The 15,385-nt window shown below is 43.2% G+C and overlaps 1 protein-coding gene across 1 annotated transcript in view; it reads left to right on the forward strand.

Annotated features, from left to right (window-relative positions):
- The window catches only part of FRAS1 (Fraser extracellular matrix complex subunit 1), a 181,759-nt gene that overhangs the window by 102,231 nt on the left and 64,143 nt on the right, over positions 1-15,385 (forward strand). Inside the window, exons 20-27 of the mRNA XM_014957844.1 lie at positions 2,712-2,864; positions 5,647-5,793; positions 9,309-9,455; positions 10,967-11,107; positions 11,326-11,466; positions 12,084-12,227; positions 12,673-12,943; positions 14,142-14,226. Of these exons, the coding sequence (XP_014813330.1) occupies positions 2,712-2,864; positions 5,647-5,793; positions 9,309-9,455; positions 10,967-11,107; positions 11,326-11,466; positions 12,084-12,227; positions 12,673-12,943; positions 14,142-14,226 (1,229 nt within the window). The remainder of the gene's footprint in view (positions 1-2,711; positions 2,865-5,646; positions 5,794-9,308; positions 9,456-10,966; positions 11,108-11,325; positions 11,467-12,083; positions 12,228-12,672; positions 12,944-14,141; positions 14,227-15,385) is intronic.

Consider the following 15,385-nt stretch of genomic DNA (forward strand, 5'->3'; position numbering starts at 1 on the left):
GTAGCTTGGTTGGGTTTTTTTTGCATAGAGGTGAACTGACAAGAAGGAAATTCGAGCCAGCTGAAAGGGTATCAGGAAAAAGCTTTGTTTGGCCAGTGGGAGGCAAGCCATTAATCTCAAAAAGATGAGTAGGGAGGCATTGGTGGCACTACAAGCAAGGTGGTGACATGCTGCCCTGAGGAATCCAGTTTGGGTACTGGAAGTCTAAGGGAATTAAGTAAAGTGTTTCACTGACCTGCAACAAACACAGGATGTGAAGCCTCCGAAACCCCAAAGCCCACAGGCAGTGACTTGCCTGTCAGCTGAGCTGGAGAGGGGACTGACAGGGAGAACGCAGGAGCAGGAATCAAATACTGCTGTGCAGTACTATTGAGAAGCATAAAGAAAACACTCAGCTCTTATTAGTCCTCGCTTCAAAAGGGGCCTGCTGTGAAAAATTTAAATAATCTTTTCCAAAACAAAGCACTTCAGTTCTTCTTTTACTCTCTCACTAGTTCCCCAATGCCCCTCAAATTCACCATGAGCGTCAGTTCTGGTTTTTTATTTGGTGTTGCGTGCTCTTTGATGTCGAGGCTTGCAAAGGAATAAGAGAGTATGGAACTGATTTATCCTAAAACATTAGCTGAGAAAAAGAACTCTTTCAATACACAGGAGCAAACATAGAGCCTGTAAAGAGAAAACTGTTGTAGCAGCACCAAGTTTGTAGATACTTAGCTTTTAAAACATTAGTTTGCGAGTCTAGTTACTTACAGTAGATATTGGTTATTTGGACACCTTAAGTTTTCTCTGTCTCATTTTTATGCTCTGTTTCTGGCACCTATTGACCATACACAGTGAGTTTAGTTACTTATTACATCTAGCCAAAGCTCTCTATTAGAGGCCAGTGGCTCTGTCAAGAGATTAAACTGGATGAGTATTATTTTAACAATAGGGGAGTAGACATATTGCCAGGTAAACGTGGAAGGATGAGAAACAAATTGGATTTATGTTAATTTTATTGAACGTAAGCGCATAAAACTCTTCACCCTACCTTCCCGTGCACACAAGTTACGTATGGTGCCCAGGGCCTTTTGGATGATGCCTTTGTCCTTGCTCTTTACAAAGAGCTGGAAGTGATCCTTTCTGGCTTCAGTGAGGCTGCAGGTAGATGGCAGGTCTTTCCACTCTGATGTCAGCGCAGGTTTGGGATCTTTGGCTGTGAAGATTTGTGGGAAGATGCCTTCAGTATTGGCTTCTGTGCAGTAAGAAGCTGCAGTATGATAACCTCTGCAAGCTGTAACCCCTCTAAGGAGGTTTTGAGGTCTGTCACCAGGTTTGGGAACATGACCTCATGCGCCGCTTTTCTTTTCTTACCACTGTCCTGACAAAGAGGGACCGAGAACCTACAGGGTCACTATCTTAAGCATAATGTTCTTGCACACTTTTACCTCCCCTCTGGCTGTTAATTTCCCATCTGCAAGGTGGAGACTGTGGAGCAGAAACTAGGTAGATTATATACCCTGTAAAGTCCGGAGATGAGGGAATCAGCTGCTTTAAGGACCTTGAATCCCTCCATGCTGTCAGAATTGCATTCAGTTCTGAGCTGCATCTGTGCTTTTCCACCAGTTTGGTAAGAATCATCTATATGTAACGTATAGAAGTCAGATTCCAATTGCTATTACATTCTTGCAGGTATGGATGCAGAATTCCCCGAGACTCCAATGTGTGCCTGTCTTCAGCTTGTAAAAATTAGATTGCCTGACAATCTGTAGTAATGCTGTCACAAGAGACAAAAGGCAGAAAGTTGAACCCTCAGTAGAAATCTGACAAGAGGCCAGATACTCAAATCAAGCCTCATTATTACATTTCTTTCAAGACAGTCGTCATTTCCTTTATAATTTTCTGAATTACCATAATGAGGATTAATTTGGCTTCCAGGTTGCCTTACACTGCACTGTTGTGCATACAAAAGGCTTGTTGTAAAAGCTTTTGAAGCGCCTTAGTTCAAGCAGAGGTCAGGAGACACAAGCTTGTGTGCTGCTGGGGAAAAAATGAAAAAAGGAAAAGGTTTTCAGGCACTCTCATGCAACTCTAAATGCCACTCTTGGCTTGGCTTTGAGGTCTGCAGTGGCCTCTTCAGGGTATGGATGTCTCGTTTGTGTGGGAAAATCTGAACAGCAAGAGCTACGGGAGAAGGTCATACAGCTGCACAGGTTGTGCTCTTTGTTTTTCAACAGTGGGAGCAAAGGGAGGTGAATGCCTACAGCTGCCGGCGTGGTTTGTTAAAGATAAACCTGCAGGTAGATGCACCTAAAATCAGAGAAAGGTTTGGGGAAAGTGAAAAGCTTTGAGCTGGCTTTGTACAAAGCTTTCCCAAGCTCACTTAGGGATGGGAAAGAGCATGCTTGAATGGGGCAGGAGAGATGCGGAGAATGTGGTTGCTGAAGAGCAGTGAAATGTTGTGATGCTCAGGAAGAGTAAAGGATGGGGAGGTGGGCAAGAGGAAGAGGAATGCTGCTTGAGTGTGGTAATTTCTGGTCATCTCTTGCAGACATCTGGAAGTGCAGTTCTTAGCACCTGATCCCAGCCCTTGTGCACCAGATCGCAGGAAAGGGCTCTGAAAGTTATGTCCCAGATGTCTTCCTTGAGTTCTCAGCAGTGTGTTTTCCTTTAGCAGTTCTAAGGTTTGTCCATCTGTGATCACAGCCTCCATTACTCCCTGCTTCCTTTAGACTGCCACCCTTTGTGCCGACAGTGCGTGGCCAACCTGCGGGACACCGGCAGCGTCTGCCTGAAGTGCCAGAACGCCCGTCACCTGCTCCTGGGGGATCACTGCATTCCTGACTGTCCACTGGGATACTATGCGGAGAACGGTGCCTGCAAAAGTAAGTATTCCCTACAAATGCCTCAGGGAGCTGCGAGAGACCACCTGGATCCTCGCGAGGTGTTCCATGAAATGGTTCCTATTTAGTAGAGAAGCTTTGTCCAGCTGGCAGGACACCATACTAGGAGCTAGAGATGTCCTTTCTGGCTAATAACTCTGCCTGCTGAGTTGCTGCCAACCCTGCCAGCTCTCCTTGCTCCCTGTAACCTGTGTCTGCCTTTCAGACTGTGAGTTTGTTGAGGCAGACAGTGCTGTACTCTACTGAGCACATGCTGAGGCTACTGGGACCTAATCTACTGTGACAGTACAATTAATAAGTGTAATGAGTACCAGACACCAGTATGCCTGTGAGGAGGAGGTGAAGGTGAGTTTTTCTCTCTGGTAAATCCCATCTCAAAGGTGGTGGCACAAGGAACAGGAGCGTTAACTATGGCCTACCTGAGATCACTCCTAGGAAGAGATGGGCTTCATAAGCACAAGAAGGGATAACTTCAGAGGCTTTTCATGTGCCCATCACCAAGTCTGCCATTTGTGTGGTACCAGCACAGTTCTGGGGTGCTAATGCTTGGAAATATTTTCTGGATATTTGCTTTGAAGGGCCGTGCAACTTCTGCTTGCAGAACATAAAACTCCAGCTGGTAGCAACTTCTCAGGAAGTTTTCAACCTGGGCAGCTTCTAAAACAAAAAGCCAATTTCATTCAGCCTTTTAGGCTGGCATGATAGATGAAACGTTCCAGCTGTGTGGGTGAAGCTGCACATATAGCACATTTTATTCCCTAGGCTTCTGTGCTGTCACCTATCCCTGGATCTCTTCCAGTTTTTGTTGTTGATGTGGTTTCATGTTCTGATCATTGTCTGAGCTGCTTTATATTTCTTGGACTCTTAGAAGGACAGAGGTTGCTTTTCTCGTTATATGGTCAACAGAGACATGTTAAAGCCCAACGTGTCTTACACTGAGCAAAGGATATTGCAGTTTATTTTAAGAGAAAGGAATCAAAACAAGAAATCCTGTATGTTAGAATCAAGATATAGATGCTCCTTTTGCAGCAAGCATCATTTCCTAATCCAGTCTAACAACTGGCGGTTAATGTTTCAAAGCTTCTCTCAAGCCCTCCAGGAGCAGTGTTTTTATTTACCTGATTTTGACAAATGAAGTCTCAGAGGTGTATGAAATATACTCTGTGTCATTTAATTGGAAAGACCCCTGAAAAAATATTTTTTCTTCCTGGAAATTTAAGCCTAGGGATAAGATTTCTTCCCTTTGGTATAAAGGTTTTATTTTAAAAAAAAGTTTTGCATTATTCAGGCTGTGTCAAAGCTTATATTAAATTTTGTGCTGGCTTTGAAGATCTCCAGCACAGCATAATGCAGTCGCTCTCTGATTTCTTTGCCCGCTTTCACTCATGATTAATTTGGCCTGATAGGTATAATGATGGCATCAGTCTTCAGGTAAAGACCCATCAAGAAAGAAAACAGCTTAATTATTTTGTGAGTGCGTACCCCCTTTGGAGAAATTAATAGGATACATTGTCCTTATCCACTGTGGTATTTTTAATCTCTTCAATGTGCCTTATAAGAAGCACAAGAAGTGGGAGATCAAGGGATGGAAAGGAAACAGGGAAAGAAAAGAAGAGGGGTGGCATAAAAACACCTCTTCAAAAAATGCAGCTTTTCAAAATAAGATATTACTGTACTTCCTTACTTGAAGCATTCAGTGGGATTGGCTGGCAATGAAGAATTGCAGAAGGATCTTCTAAGACTGAGTGTCTGGGCAGTAAAGCAAGAGGTGTAAGTTTGGTTTAAGCAGATGTAATGATGCCTGCAGGGGTACCCCATTCTAACCTCACATGCAGAATGTTGGCATCCTTGCTGTGATCTCGAAGTAAGGATCAATCACTGTGAAAATGGCATCCCAGCATTCAGCAACATTGAAAAGGCAAGTCAAATGTTAGGTCCTAGTACAAAAGGAAAGAGGAATAGAAGAATTCATTCTGCCTGACGCTGTCTGAAGGAGCTGCGTGCTGTGAGCAGTTCTGCCAATCTTAGAAGGGAAGGGCAGCAGGACTGAATGTGGGGGATGGAGGGCTTCTGTACAGCGAGCGACTGAGTAGAACGCAGTGCTTCAACCTAAAAACCAGGGGACCTGAGGAGGGGGGAAATATGACGGAAGCCTACAAAGAAGTAATGAGTGAGAGAGAGCGCATAGAGGTTGACTGTCTCCTCTCAGTGTTGCTTTTTGCAATAGGTAGCAGCTGTGCAATGCCTGCCGAAGGGAGGGATGTAAATTTTCAGGGAGGTGTGGAGCTGTCAGAAAAGCACTAGGTGGTTCCTAAATAGACAAAGGGCATCAATCTCAGGTGGGTCTGACATGATACTAGTTGAGTGAAAGCAGAGAGGGAGGTCCTGATACATGCTTGCCTTTTTTTGATTCTTTTCTGATAGATGCATCTTGGGCAGATCCTGTAGGGTTGTTCTTAATAAGAAGGGAAGCTCGAAAAGAAGAGGAATGGATAAAAAGAGAGAGAAAGGAGAAGAGGGGAGGGAGCTGGTGTGCATGGCACGTAGAGCACAAATAAACCCATGTAATCTGTCTGTCACGAGCTGGGTTGGCTGTGTTTCTGCTCCTGACTGCTGTGCACCAGTGAGGGCTTGGACTTAGTGGGAACTTCTGGTATTCGGTGTCACCGTGCTCAGTTTCTGAGAGGGCTTCTGCTGATCCTTGTGAAACTTGCTTTAAGGTCTGCTTTTCCTTGAACACAGACACTTCTTGCTGTCCCTGCAGAGTGTCACCCCTCGTGTAGAACCTGCACCGGCGGGGGCCCGTTTTCCTGCTCTTCCTGCAACGCCAGCCTGGTTCTCTCCCACACCAGCATGTGTGTGCCAGTCTGTTCCCCAGGATACTACAGGGATGACAGGCAGACCTGCAAACGTGAGTGTCTCTCTCCTTTCCACCGCGCGTTCTCTGGCATGTCTTTTCTTGTTCCTTCATTTACTGTTCCTCTTGCCAGGAAAAGAAGGATTTCGAGTGCCTAAAAATTCGATGTGAGCTGACAGAGGTGATTAGCTGCCTTAGAAACAGAGCCTACAGCAGGGTTTAAATTTGAACACAGTTGCAGTTTTGTTCCCGTCTTCAAAGACAAGAGGGTTTGGGTCCCGTAGTGGAAATCTGCAGGAGAGTTTGTGTAGGCTTCCTTGTTGAGTTGCCCAGGTGCTACATAGAGAAGTGACCAATAGTACTGGTGGATTCTGGGCTTTGTGAAAACTTGACAAGTTTAGACCAGTTTTAATCAATTCTTACTATGGCAAACCCCCTCCCCACTGCATGACCTGCCAGTACCTGCCATGGCAGCTGTATTAACACTGTAGCATTTATGCTACGTTTTTCTACATGTGAAACATCCATAGAAACAAGGTACAGCTTGGTAGGCACGGCCCCCACTGTCTTGAGCTGTGTTATTTTTGCCTCCTAATGAATCATAGAATCTGATAATTCTATGATGCAATTGATCTGGTCTTAAGTCCAGTAGTGTTTTATCCTATTCCTGCTATCCCTTATGAATCTCTCAGCGTCTCTCTTTTCCTTTATTATTCTATGTTCACTCTGGCCCTGACATCAGCTGGGTTATTCCTCACATAATTATTGAGCATGATGTTGCAAAATGCAAAATTATATGGCCCAGAGGCATAAAAGATATGAAAAAAACCTACTTGAATTGACCCCCTGTAACACACACACCTAAAAATGAGTGAGTGCTTTAGTGGTTTGGTTGCTGTGAACCTGAACACTCAGATTTCTTAAGTCCTGCTTTACCCTGGTTTAAATTGTCCTGATTTATGATAAAATAACTCTGTTGCACTGCACTAAGTTTAGGTATCATTGTCATCCTGTCTTGACCCAATTTCTTTACTGATGAGATCCTACAGGAGGAAGCTGATACGTTTGTCAGCTTTACCTGCCTTTTGTTAAAATATATGGTTCTCTTGAAACTACTATTTCCATCATATCAGCAGAAATGAAGACACCTTGCATAAGTTCAAGGAAATAGGTGGAAGACTTTGTACCACTCTTCAATTGACAGAAAAAAAAAAGGCCACTCAATAATAATGAAAAAAGGAGAGTAATAAAAAAGATGAAGAAAAAAAGGAATCATGGGATTCTCACTGTCCCAACTAGTTTCCTACAAGCTCTACTTGGTATTCACTGTTCTGTCCTGCAGTATGGATTCTCTTATTGCTGACTACACCAGAATGCCACCCTTCCAAATTTAAATGCCCTTTTCTAATGAAAACGTTCCTATTGGTAGCTTCTCCCTCAGGACATGATGGTAGAAGTGGAATGTTCCTGAGGACTGTACCCTTCCTGAATTTGGTTCAGTAGCTCAAATGCAAATAGATTTTTTGCAAGCAAATTAAACTACTGTAATCTCTTTCTTGCAAATGGCTTTTTGAGAAGTATATGTAATACTTGTGGCAGGAGGCTCACGGCAAAATGTGTTGGTGCATTGGATTTTTGTCATTCCAAGTGTCACTTGTGCCTTTTCAAGTGAAGTACTGCTGATAAGCCATGTAGGTATAAGCTGTCCCAGGCTGCTGGAAAACTACCACTTAGAGGGAAATTGTTTAAACGGAGGTTGGCTGTTAGGCTGAGAAAATTTGGTCTCTCTTCAACGCTTATTTTAGTCACATTGCACTTTTGAGAAACTCGGGTTTGGAATGAAGTTCAGAGAGATATTTTTAAACTCAATGACGTACTGGCCGAGGAACAGTGCAACGCTTAACAAGTTCTTCATGGGTTTAAAAATGCAGATACGGAGTCAGGCTGATAAAACAAGCAGATAGGATTGCTTTCAAATACGGTTTTTGCTTACTGTTCTGGCTTGCCTTTGTGGGTAACCTGATTTCTATAGATTTAGACCTCATGTGTAATGTTTTACTGTACTTTTAATAATTGGCTTTTCATGGCACTTACAAATAGTACTTTCTCCATGTAGTATTCTTAAATGAAATCAGACTGGCACCAGAGCATGTAAAACCAGCTACTAGATTCTTTAGGTAAACATTTTGTTAGAAATCATTTGTACCTCAATAAAATGCAGACCTTCAGTGACATTTTTTAGATGAGCTAAAGCAAGTAACTATTTTGAAGGACACTGGGCTCTCGCTTCAATGAGAGCAACATGGGTATTTTCATATTTACTTCGGTGTTTTGAGGTTTTGTGAATATAAAACCCTGTCTTGAATTAAAGGAAATTGAAGTGCATTTCCACAATTAGCATATCACTAAATCAGCATTCCACAATTAGCATGTCACCGACACTTTACTGCAAATAATGTCGGTATTTAGCACCTGAACTGTAGTTGTGCTAAATCCTGTGAGAGGTTTTGTTTGGTTTTTCTATTAAAAATGTCCAGCTCTGCTTTATTCTTTAGTTCAAACACTCACAGCTGTGTTTTCAGAGCTTTTTCTCATTTATCATAAGTACAGAATTGAGCCTGGGATTCCGACTCCGTATGGATTTAATGACACTGAGGGATAGTTGGCAGGGAATTTAGCAGTCCCTTTTGCATACTCCATCATGGTACCTGCTAGCAGGGCAGTTACAGCTGTTTGTATAAAGCAGATATGTGAACCTCCATGAGTTTCCTGCATATTATTTTTGTGAAGTTCTGCCTCACCAGAATCAGAACGAGCTTTTCAGTGTATAGGCAAAGGGCTAGGAAATACTTTTCAGTCTTTCATAGCACATTGCTATTAAATCTTCTGCTGTGAATTAACTAAGAGCTCTGACAATCAGCACTGAGCACACTTGGCTGTTAGGACCGAATCCTGGGAGGTTTAGACCCTGGACATCAAAGAGGTGAGTTGAAATATTCTGAACCTTTGGGTTTTGATCCTAGATTCAGTAAATCCCTGAATTATTTTTTTCTGGCATCTGTATTTGCTCCCTAGAGCTCTAAAATTTCACACTGTGTGCAAATAAAAAGGTGGAAATGTTAAGTGAAATTAAGGGGGCTTTTGGTCCCAACAAGGTTTGCTAGCTGGATTACAGCGGTGTCTACTGCCACGAAATTTCTGTGTTCATGAGTTAATTCTGGAATCATATGAAATGCAGGGTTACTTAAAGAAAATAAGAAAAACAGAGGCAGAGAAAGCCTTTATTCGGGGATCTGAATTCAAGGTCAGCGTTTTACCCTGACCTGTCCAGAGGAGAGTAAGAAGCAGTGTGAGGAGTCGTAACAGCCTATTCCAAATGGAGGGAGTTTTTTTACATTTTGGAGACTGTGAAATGGAATTTAAGAAGCAAAAACTCTGAAGTCTCCACAGGTGTCCCTCAAAGAGGACAAGAGGAGGAGTGACTCTACAGGATAATACCATTTTTACTTGTACAGTTGGCTGGTGCATCAGTAATTACAGTTATTTTCTTTGCCTTTGTCTTTCCACAGCTTGCAACAGCCAGTGCCTGAGCTGTGAATCAGCTGCCAGCTGTACATCGTGCAGAGACCCAGCTAAGGTCCTGTTGTTTGGAGAATGCCAGTACGAGAGCTGTGCTCAGCAGTATTATCTGGATTTTTCCAGCAAGACTTGCAGAGGTGAAAAATACATTCCTGGCTTAAAGAAAAAAAAATAAATTGCAAGTGCTTTGGCTTAGACTCCATTACATTGCAGCATGATCTGTGCAGGTGGTCTGCTTTAAAAAGAGTGTACGAGGAGGGTAGTTGTTCAGTGAGAGACCACTTGCAAGGCTTTTATTTTTTTTTCTCTTTTTCGGGAGTTTGCTGTCACATACTTCAGCCTTTCAGTGAAACAAGATTATTGCAAATCTGTCTCTTGTAAATGATTTAGTAAGTGAGCCAGCAAACTTTTCAAGGGTCATGTCCAGCAATTCATTTAGTCATGGGTCAGCTGGATAACGAGTGAGCTTACCAGGTGAAATCTGTTTTAGAGTGCTTATAGGCCCTTGTGTACTTACCTGCTTCTCTCTGTCTTATTAAATACTGCATCACTGGATGACTGCAGAAACAAGAGTTTGGGGTGATTTAAAAGACACATGACTTGAAGGATTTCTGGAACTCCTGAAGAGAGTGTTCCATAATGGAAATAACTGAGGATAACGTGGCTTTATTGCAGCTAACACCACTAAGACCAGGATCTAATACAAATGACTTGCTGTTCAGTGTTCATTTCTCGCTGGCTCTCTCGGTACCTGAACCTAACTTAACTGAATAACATCTGTCTCTTGAACCTTGCAGTTCTTCAGAGAGGTGACATTGTCTGGTGTTTAGGGTGTTGGAATGAGGCAGGACTCTCTTGTTCTTGCTTTGTCTTGGACATGCTGCATGGACTGGAGTAGTTGACCTCACCTCAATGAGTCCTCGTTTCCCCTGCTCTTGCTCTTGCCTATTTGTCTCATCAGCCAAGTGTATCTGTCATTAATTGGTGATATAGACCCTCTAAGTGCCACCAGAAGGCAAACAGTAGTGTTGGCAGCCTGAGTAGTCCTTGGGCACGTGTGCATGGTTGGGACTCTGCTGAAGACTGAAGGGGACATAGTACAAGGGCACGTGGAGGCAGATCTGATCCCATCTGGATCCATTGTGTTTCTGGCCAGTGGACTTTCCAGAGGGGCATTTGGGCTGAGAGGGACAATGATTTCATTTTCTTTTGGTTCTTTTTAGTTCTTTTGGACATTTGAAAGCATGAGAATGATGAAGCAGGGTACATAATTGCTAATGAGCAACAAGCTCAATGTTGGCAGAAAAGGAACATTGCTACATACGGGATAAAGCCAGGCAACAAAACTGTGCCAGTGTTAGCAGGTCTGAATGCTGAACATTCAGAACCAAGCCTGCTCACAGTTGATATAGTTAGAACATGTTAAGTCCAAGAGGGGGAAAACCCCACCCGTATCTGGAGTTGTAAGAGATCACTCAGTACGAACCATGCTTTCTTCTATTTTTAGTCTTTCTTTAACAGTTTTTGTCTGTGCTTTTCACTCCTAGGGCTTATATTCCCATAGCTTGTAGACCCCAAGTGCAAAGTACTTGTATAGGGTGAGCACCCCAGAACAGGCTGCCCTGCATTGACTTTTTTTTTCTTCCAGAGTGTGACTGGAGCTGTAATGCTTGTAAGGGTCCTCAGAGGACCGACTGCCTGCAGTGCATGGAAGGCTATGTTCTCCATGAAGGAGCTTGTGTGGAACAGTGCCCTGCAGCTTTCTACAAGGAATCCGACACGTGCCAGAGTGAGTTCTTCTTGAGCGTTACTTCTAATCGCTGCTGCCAACACGTTCCCCCAGTGTGTGCATGTCTTGCACTCAGAAGGCACTCTGTAGCTTCAGATCTCTGGCTGCCCTCCGGCACACACGTGCAATGGAGCTGTGGTTCCTGCAGGGTGTTACAGCCTGGGGCAGGAAGCAGTTGAAAGTGTTGTTGAGCTGAACTCTTTACATGTGACTTTTAGGATGTGATCAACACTGCCTTCAGTGTCACCAACCAGATGAGTGCAGCCTTTGTGAAGCCCCGTTTTTCCTCTTGGATGGTCGTTGTGTTCACAAATGTGGGAAGCGATATTATGCAGACCATGCACAGCGAAAATGCTCAGGTGAGCCTAGTGAACGTGACATGGTGGAGAGGGACCAGGATTGTAGTCCGTGTTCTCTATGCACTGCTTTTTCTCCGCAAGGCTGACGTGAAGAAGTGGTTCTTGGAAGAAGTGCTAAACTTGCTGTTGAGGTGATGCAGTCACCTGAAAATTAGATAACAGGCTGTATCTGTGTTTAAACATGCCTAATTCAGGAGGAAGGAGATTCAATGTAGATGGCTGCTGGTGTCTGTGTGTATTTGTGTACACACTGTATATTAAAAAACAAGTATTAAACCCACATTTTTAGAAAGGTTAACAAGCTGTGGAGGATTTGAATGTGTGTTTGGAGTATTTTTTTCAAATTGGTATAACATTTACTTAAAAATATGTTTCTTCCATTTGGAAGATCATCTCAGATTCTCTGTAGTCAGTGGGAAACAGTGGTCAAATGAGGAAGGAACGTCTTAACAGTTTTTGTGTCTCAACTCTTTGTCCCTTCTTTTTTGATTGTTTTGGTCAGGTAGGTAAGACACAAATAGCAGTGGTGTTTCTGTTCTGACCCCCGGGGACAGCTCTGCACACCAGTGGCTGCATTGTTTTTGCAGTGCCTCAATTGTACTTTCTGTCCAATTCAGCTTGTCCTCCTGGATGCTTGGAGTGTGACAGTGACAGCCTGTGCCACCTCTGTGACAGCACCACGTTTCTGAAGAATAAGATTTGTGTTTCTGTCTGTGGCCAGGGTTTCTATGGCAATACATGGACCAGAGAGTGTGAAGAAGGTGAGTGTCTCTCACAATAAAGCAACCGAGCTCGCAGACTTCCAGCAGATTTTAAGGCCAGAAGTAGTATTCATTCGTGTTGACTGTTAAAAGTTGGCAGCTATTTTTGTCCGATGTTTTTGTTTCCTAAAATGTGCATGTTTGTGCTTTTCTAAGTGAAGTTACCTTTACCTAGCCAGGTATATAGGCACATGTTTGTTTGCTTTGAGTTTTGTGATGGCGAACTCATGATGGGAAGTGACTTGCCCAAGCCTCTCAAAAGTTATAGTGGGGATTGGGATGGATTGCAGTTCTTCCTTAGATGATGGTTGTCCACCTAGGTCAGTAAAGAAGAGGGCATTATAAGGGTCTGGTCTGTTATCCAAAAATGATAGCGACAGCAAGATGCTAACACAGCCCATTGCTGTAATTCAGTCAGTAATACCTTTCTCTTCTTTCTTTTTAGCCAGCAAGCATCCCTTGAGCTTCCACATGAACAGTACCCTCACAGTAGGAATTGGTGGGGTAAAGCCCCTGGACCTCTCCTTATTGGGTGTGCATGATCTGGGTGGTGACACAGGACAGCTCCTGTTCCATATCGACAGCACTCCCTCCAACGGCAGGCTGGTGATGGTGGTGAATGGGAAAGAGGTGCAGCTGAGCAAAGGCGACCACTTCAGCTGCAAGGATGTGAAGGAGAAGAGAGTCCGCTTTGTGCACAGTGAAGAGAAATCCAGGTGACTCTGTTGAAGCCTTTTTTCAGAGCTCTTGCCTCAGAAAAAAAAAAAGATGTATCTTGAGAATAGGCATTTCCATGTTCCTTGGAAACATTCTTTCAGTGAAGCACACTTTCACTGCTGTTAAATAAATTATCAGTGTACTTATACTGCACCATTGGTATAAATGATGGTGCAAAACTTCTCTGTTTATGGTATAGGACGTCACTGTGATCCAGCTGCCAAACCTGTTTTGCTTTGGGGGTGCAAGAGTCTGTCTCATCTTCAGAATACTCTGTTGTGGGTTTTAAACTGGCATATTACTCTGCTTCTTACAGCATTTTCTTGATACTCTCAGGAAGATGCTCAAACAATGTCACTACTATGCTCTGCAGCATAATCTGTATTCAGCCATTCCTTCTTTGCCTGCAATATAAGCTCTGTTAGTGTCGTGGGATAATTAGCAGTGATTAGTAGCTGGCAATGCTCATGCAGCCAGCATGTTACAAGGAAGCAGATTTTTCCTGCTGCCCGGCAATAAGCCAGTCATCCTGCCAAATTTCACACTTGATTTGCATCACCATAAAGCCTTGGAACTATACTGATATCAGTGGAATTGTTCTAAATTTCTGCCTGTGTGTATTAGGGTGTTCTTTGATCCATTGTTCTCAGTAAGACTTTCAGGGTATCCTTCTGATGCCAAGGGTTAGCTCATGTTCACTAGACTTAAGGCATGTATTTTTGTATCATGCAGGTTTTTTTGTCTGCCTGGTAGTCACAGTGAAATGTCAGGATCTTGTCGTGAGAAACGTAGCTCCTTTATGTTCAAGGCTATTGCGTAGCATTACTGAAAAGTAAATAGGAAGCAAAAATCCTGAAAAGTAAGAGCTGCTGCTCTGAAGCCAGATAAGTGGTGAATACCTGACATTTAGAATCAGTACTTTATCTTGGAGAAGCAATCCTGTGTGCGTAACATTAGTTAAAGGGAAATGAGGGCATATTATTACATAGTTAATTGGTATTTTATTACATGTTGTGACTGTTGTGAATCTGCAGAAAAAGTACTATAAAACCATTATTGAAAAAACTTGAGCTAAAGCTTCTGTCACAAAGTTAGTAATTTTTTCTGAATATGTAATATTTTTGTCACTATCAAGTCCTGCAGAGCACTTCATTAATTTATATTATCTGTATTTTGGCTTGCTGGGGACTTGTTTAGGAAAGGACAGTTTTCCTTGAAGGTCAGCGATCAACAGTTCTTCTCCCGACCTGAGGTGGTCAACATTCAAGCATTTTCAACACAGGTAATGTAACAAATCTTGGAAACAACCACAAATTTTATACCATTTGGGGCTCTGATTTCTTGCGGTGATAACAAAGGAGCTGGGCAAAACTTGAGCTGGAGTTCAGATCAGGCAAATTAGACACAACTCTTACTTAGTTGAGAGGCAGCCAAGAGTCATATGGAAAAACTGGACTTGGGGTAAATGACTGAAGAAGCTGGCCCATGTAATTTTACTTGTGTAGCAAATGGTAGCTGTGCAATCATAGAGCAATTATCAGTGAGGGCTAAGGAGTCCCTACTGTTTAAATTGTTCTTTGGCTTTGTAGATTGTCTAGTTCAGTCTCTTACTGCAGGGCAATTGAACGATGATTGATCCCTGTGGTAGGGGTGCTTTGACAGTTAAGGGCATTTACTTAAAAGCTCTGTTCTAGGACGGTTGGGAATTAAATCAGCATGGGCTATTTAAAGTGTGTCTCTTAAACTGCTCACCACTTGTGGCAAGGTGATGGTACTGTCAAGTGTCCATGTCTCTCATATTATTGTTATTTAAAGTCTGTAGCATGCTGTCGTGGAGGGGCATCACCCTAGAGGTGGTATATGGGCAGTACGGCTGTGATTCCTTTTTTGAGTGTAGGCTCTCTGAAAGACAAGGTGTGAAGAGATGCACAAGATCCACATTAAGGGAGAGGGCACAGCATTACAGAGAGGAGGAGTTGTTCAAGCCCAGCCTGGCTGCATGTGCCAAGCTCAGCCTGTCAGCTGGTCATATCATCACATCCCTCTGGACATGCTTTGATTCCCACTCAAGCTCCAGGTGTTCCTCTGCTGCTGCTGCAAGGGCAGTGGACATGCTGGAGATGCCCAGCCTAGCATCCCACTTGCTGCTGGTCCTGCTGGCAGCAAGTTCACCATGGACTCACTCCAGGTGTCCAAGGAGGCTTTGCAGCTTGCCCTGAGCTTTTTCCATACTCAAACTGTCTAGCTGAAAGCTCGATCAGATAGCTTTGCTTGAACAGAAGTTGTTGTGATTACTTGGCATATTCTAGCTGTGTAAAGAGACTTTAAAGTGCAAATGAGAGTCTGTTGCTCTTAAGGCCCATTTACATCCTCAGAGGGGCATTAAATGGCTTGAGAAAACTGTAACTGGAAATCTGGCTATAATCCTTTCTCTTTTAGCG

This window comes from Calidris pugnax, unplaced genomic scaffold (assembly GCF_001431845.1).
Source record: "Calidris pugnax isolate Ruff unplaced genomic scaffold, ASM143184v1 scaffold349, whole genome shotgun sequence".
NCBI lineage: Eukaryota > Metazoa > Chordata > Aves > Charadriiformes > Scolopacidae > Calidris > Calidris pugnax.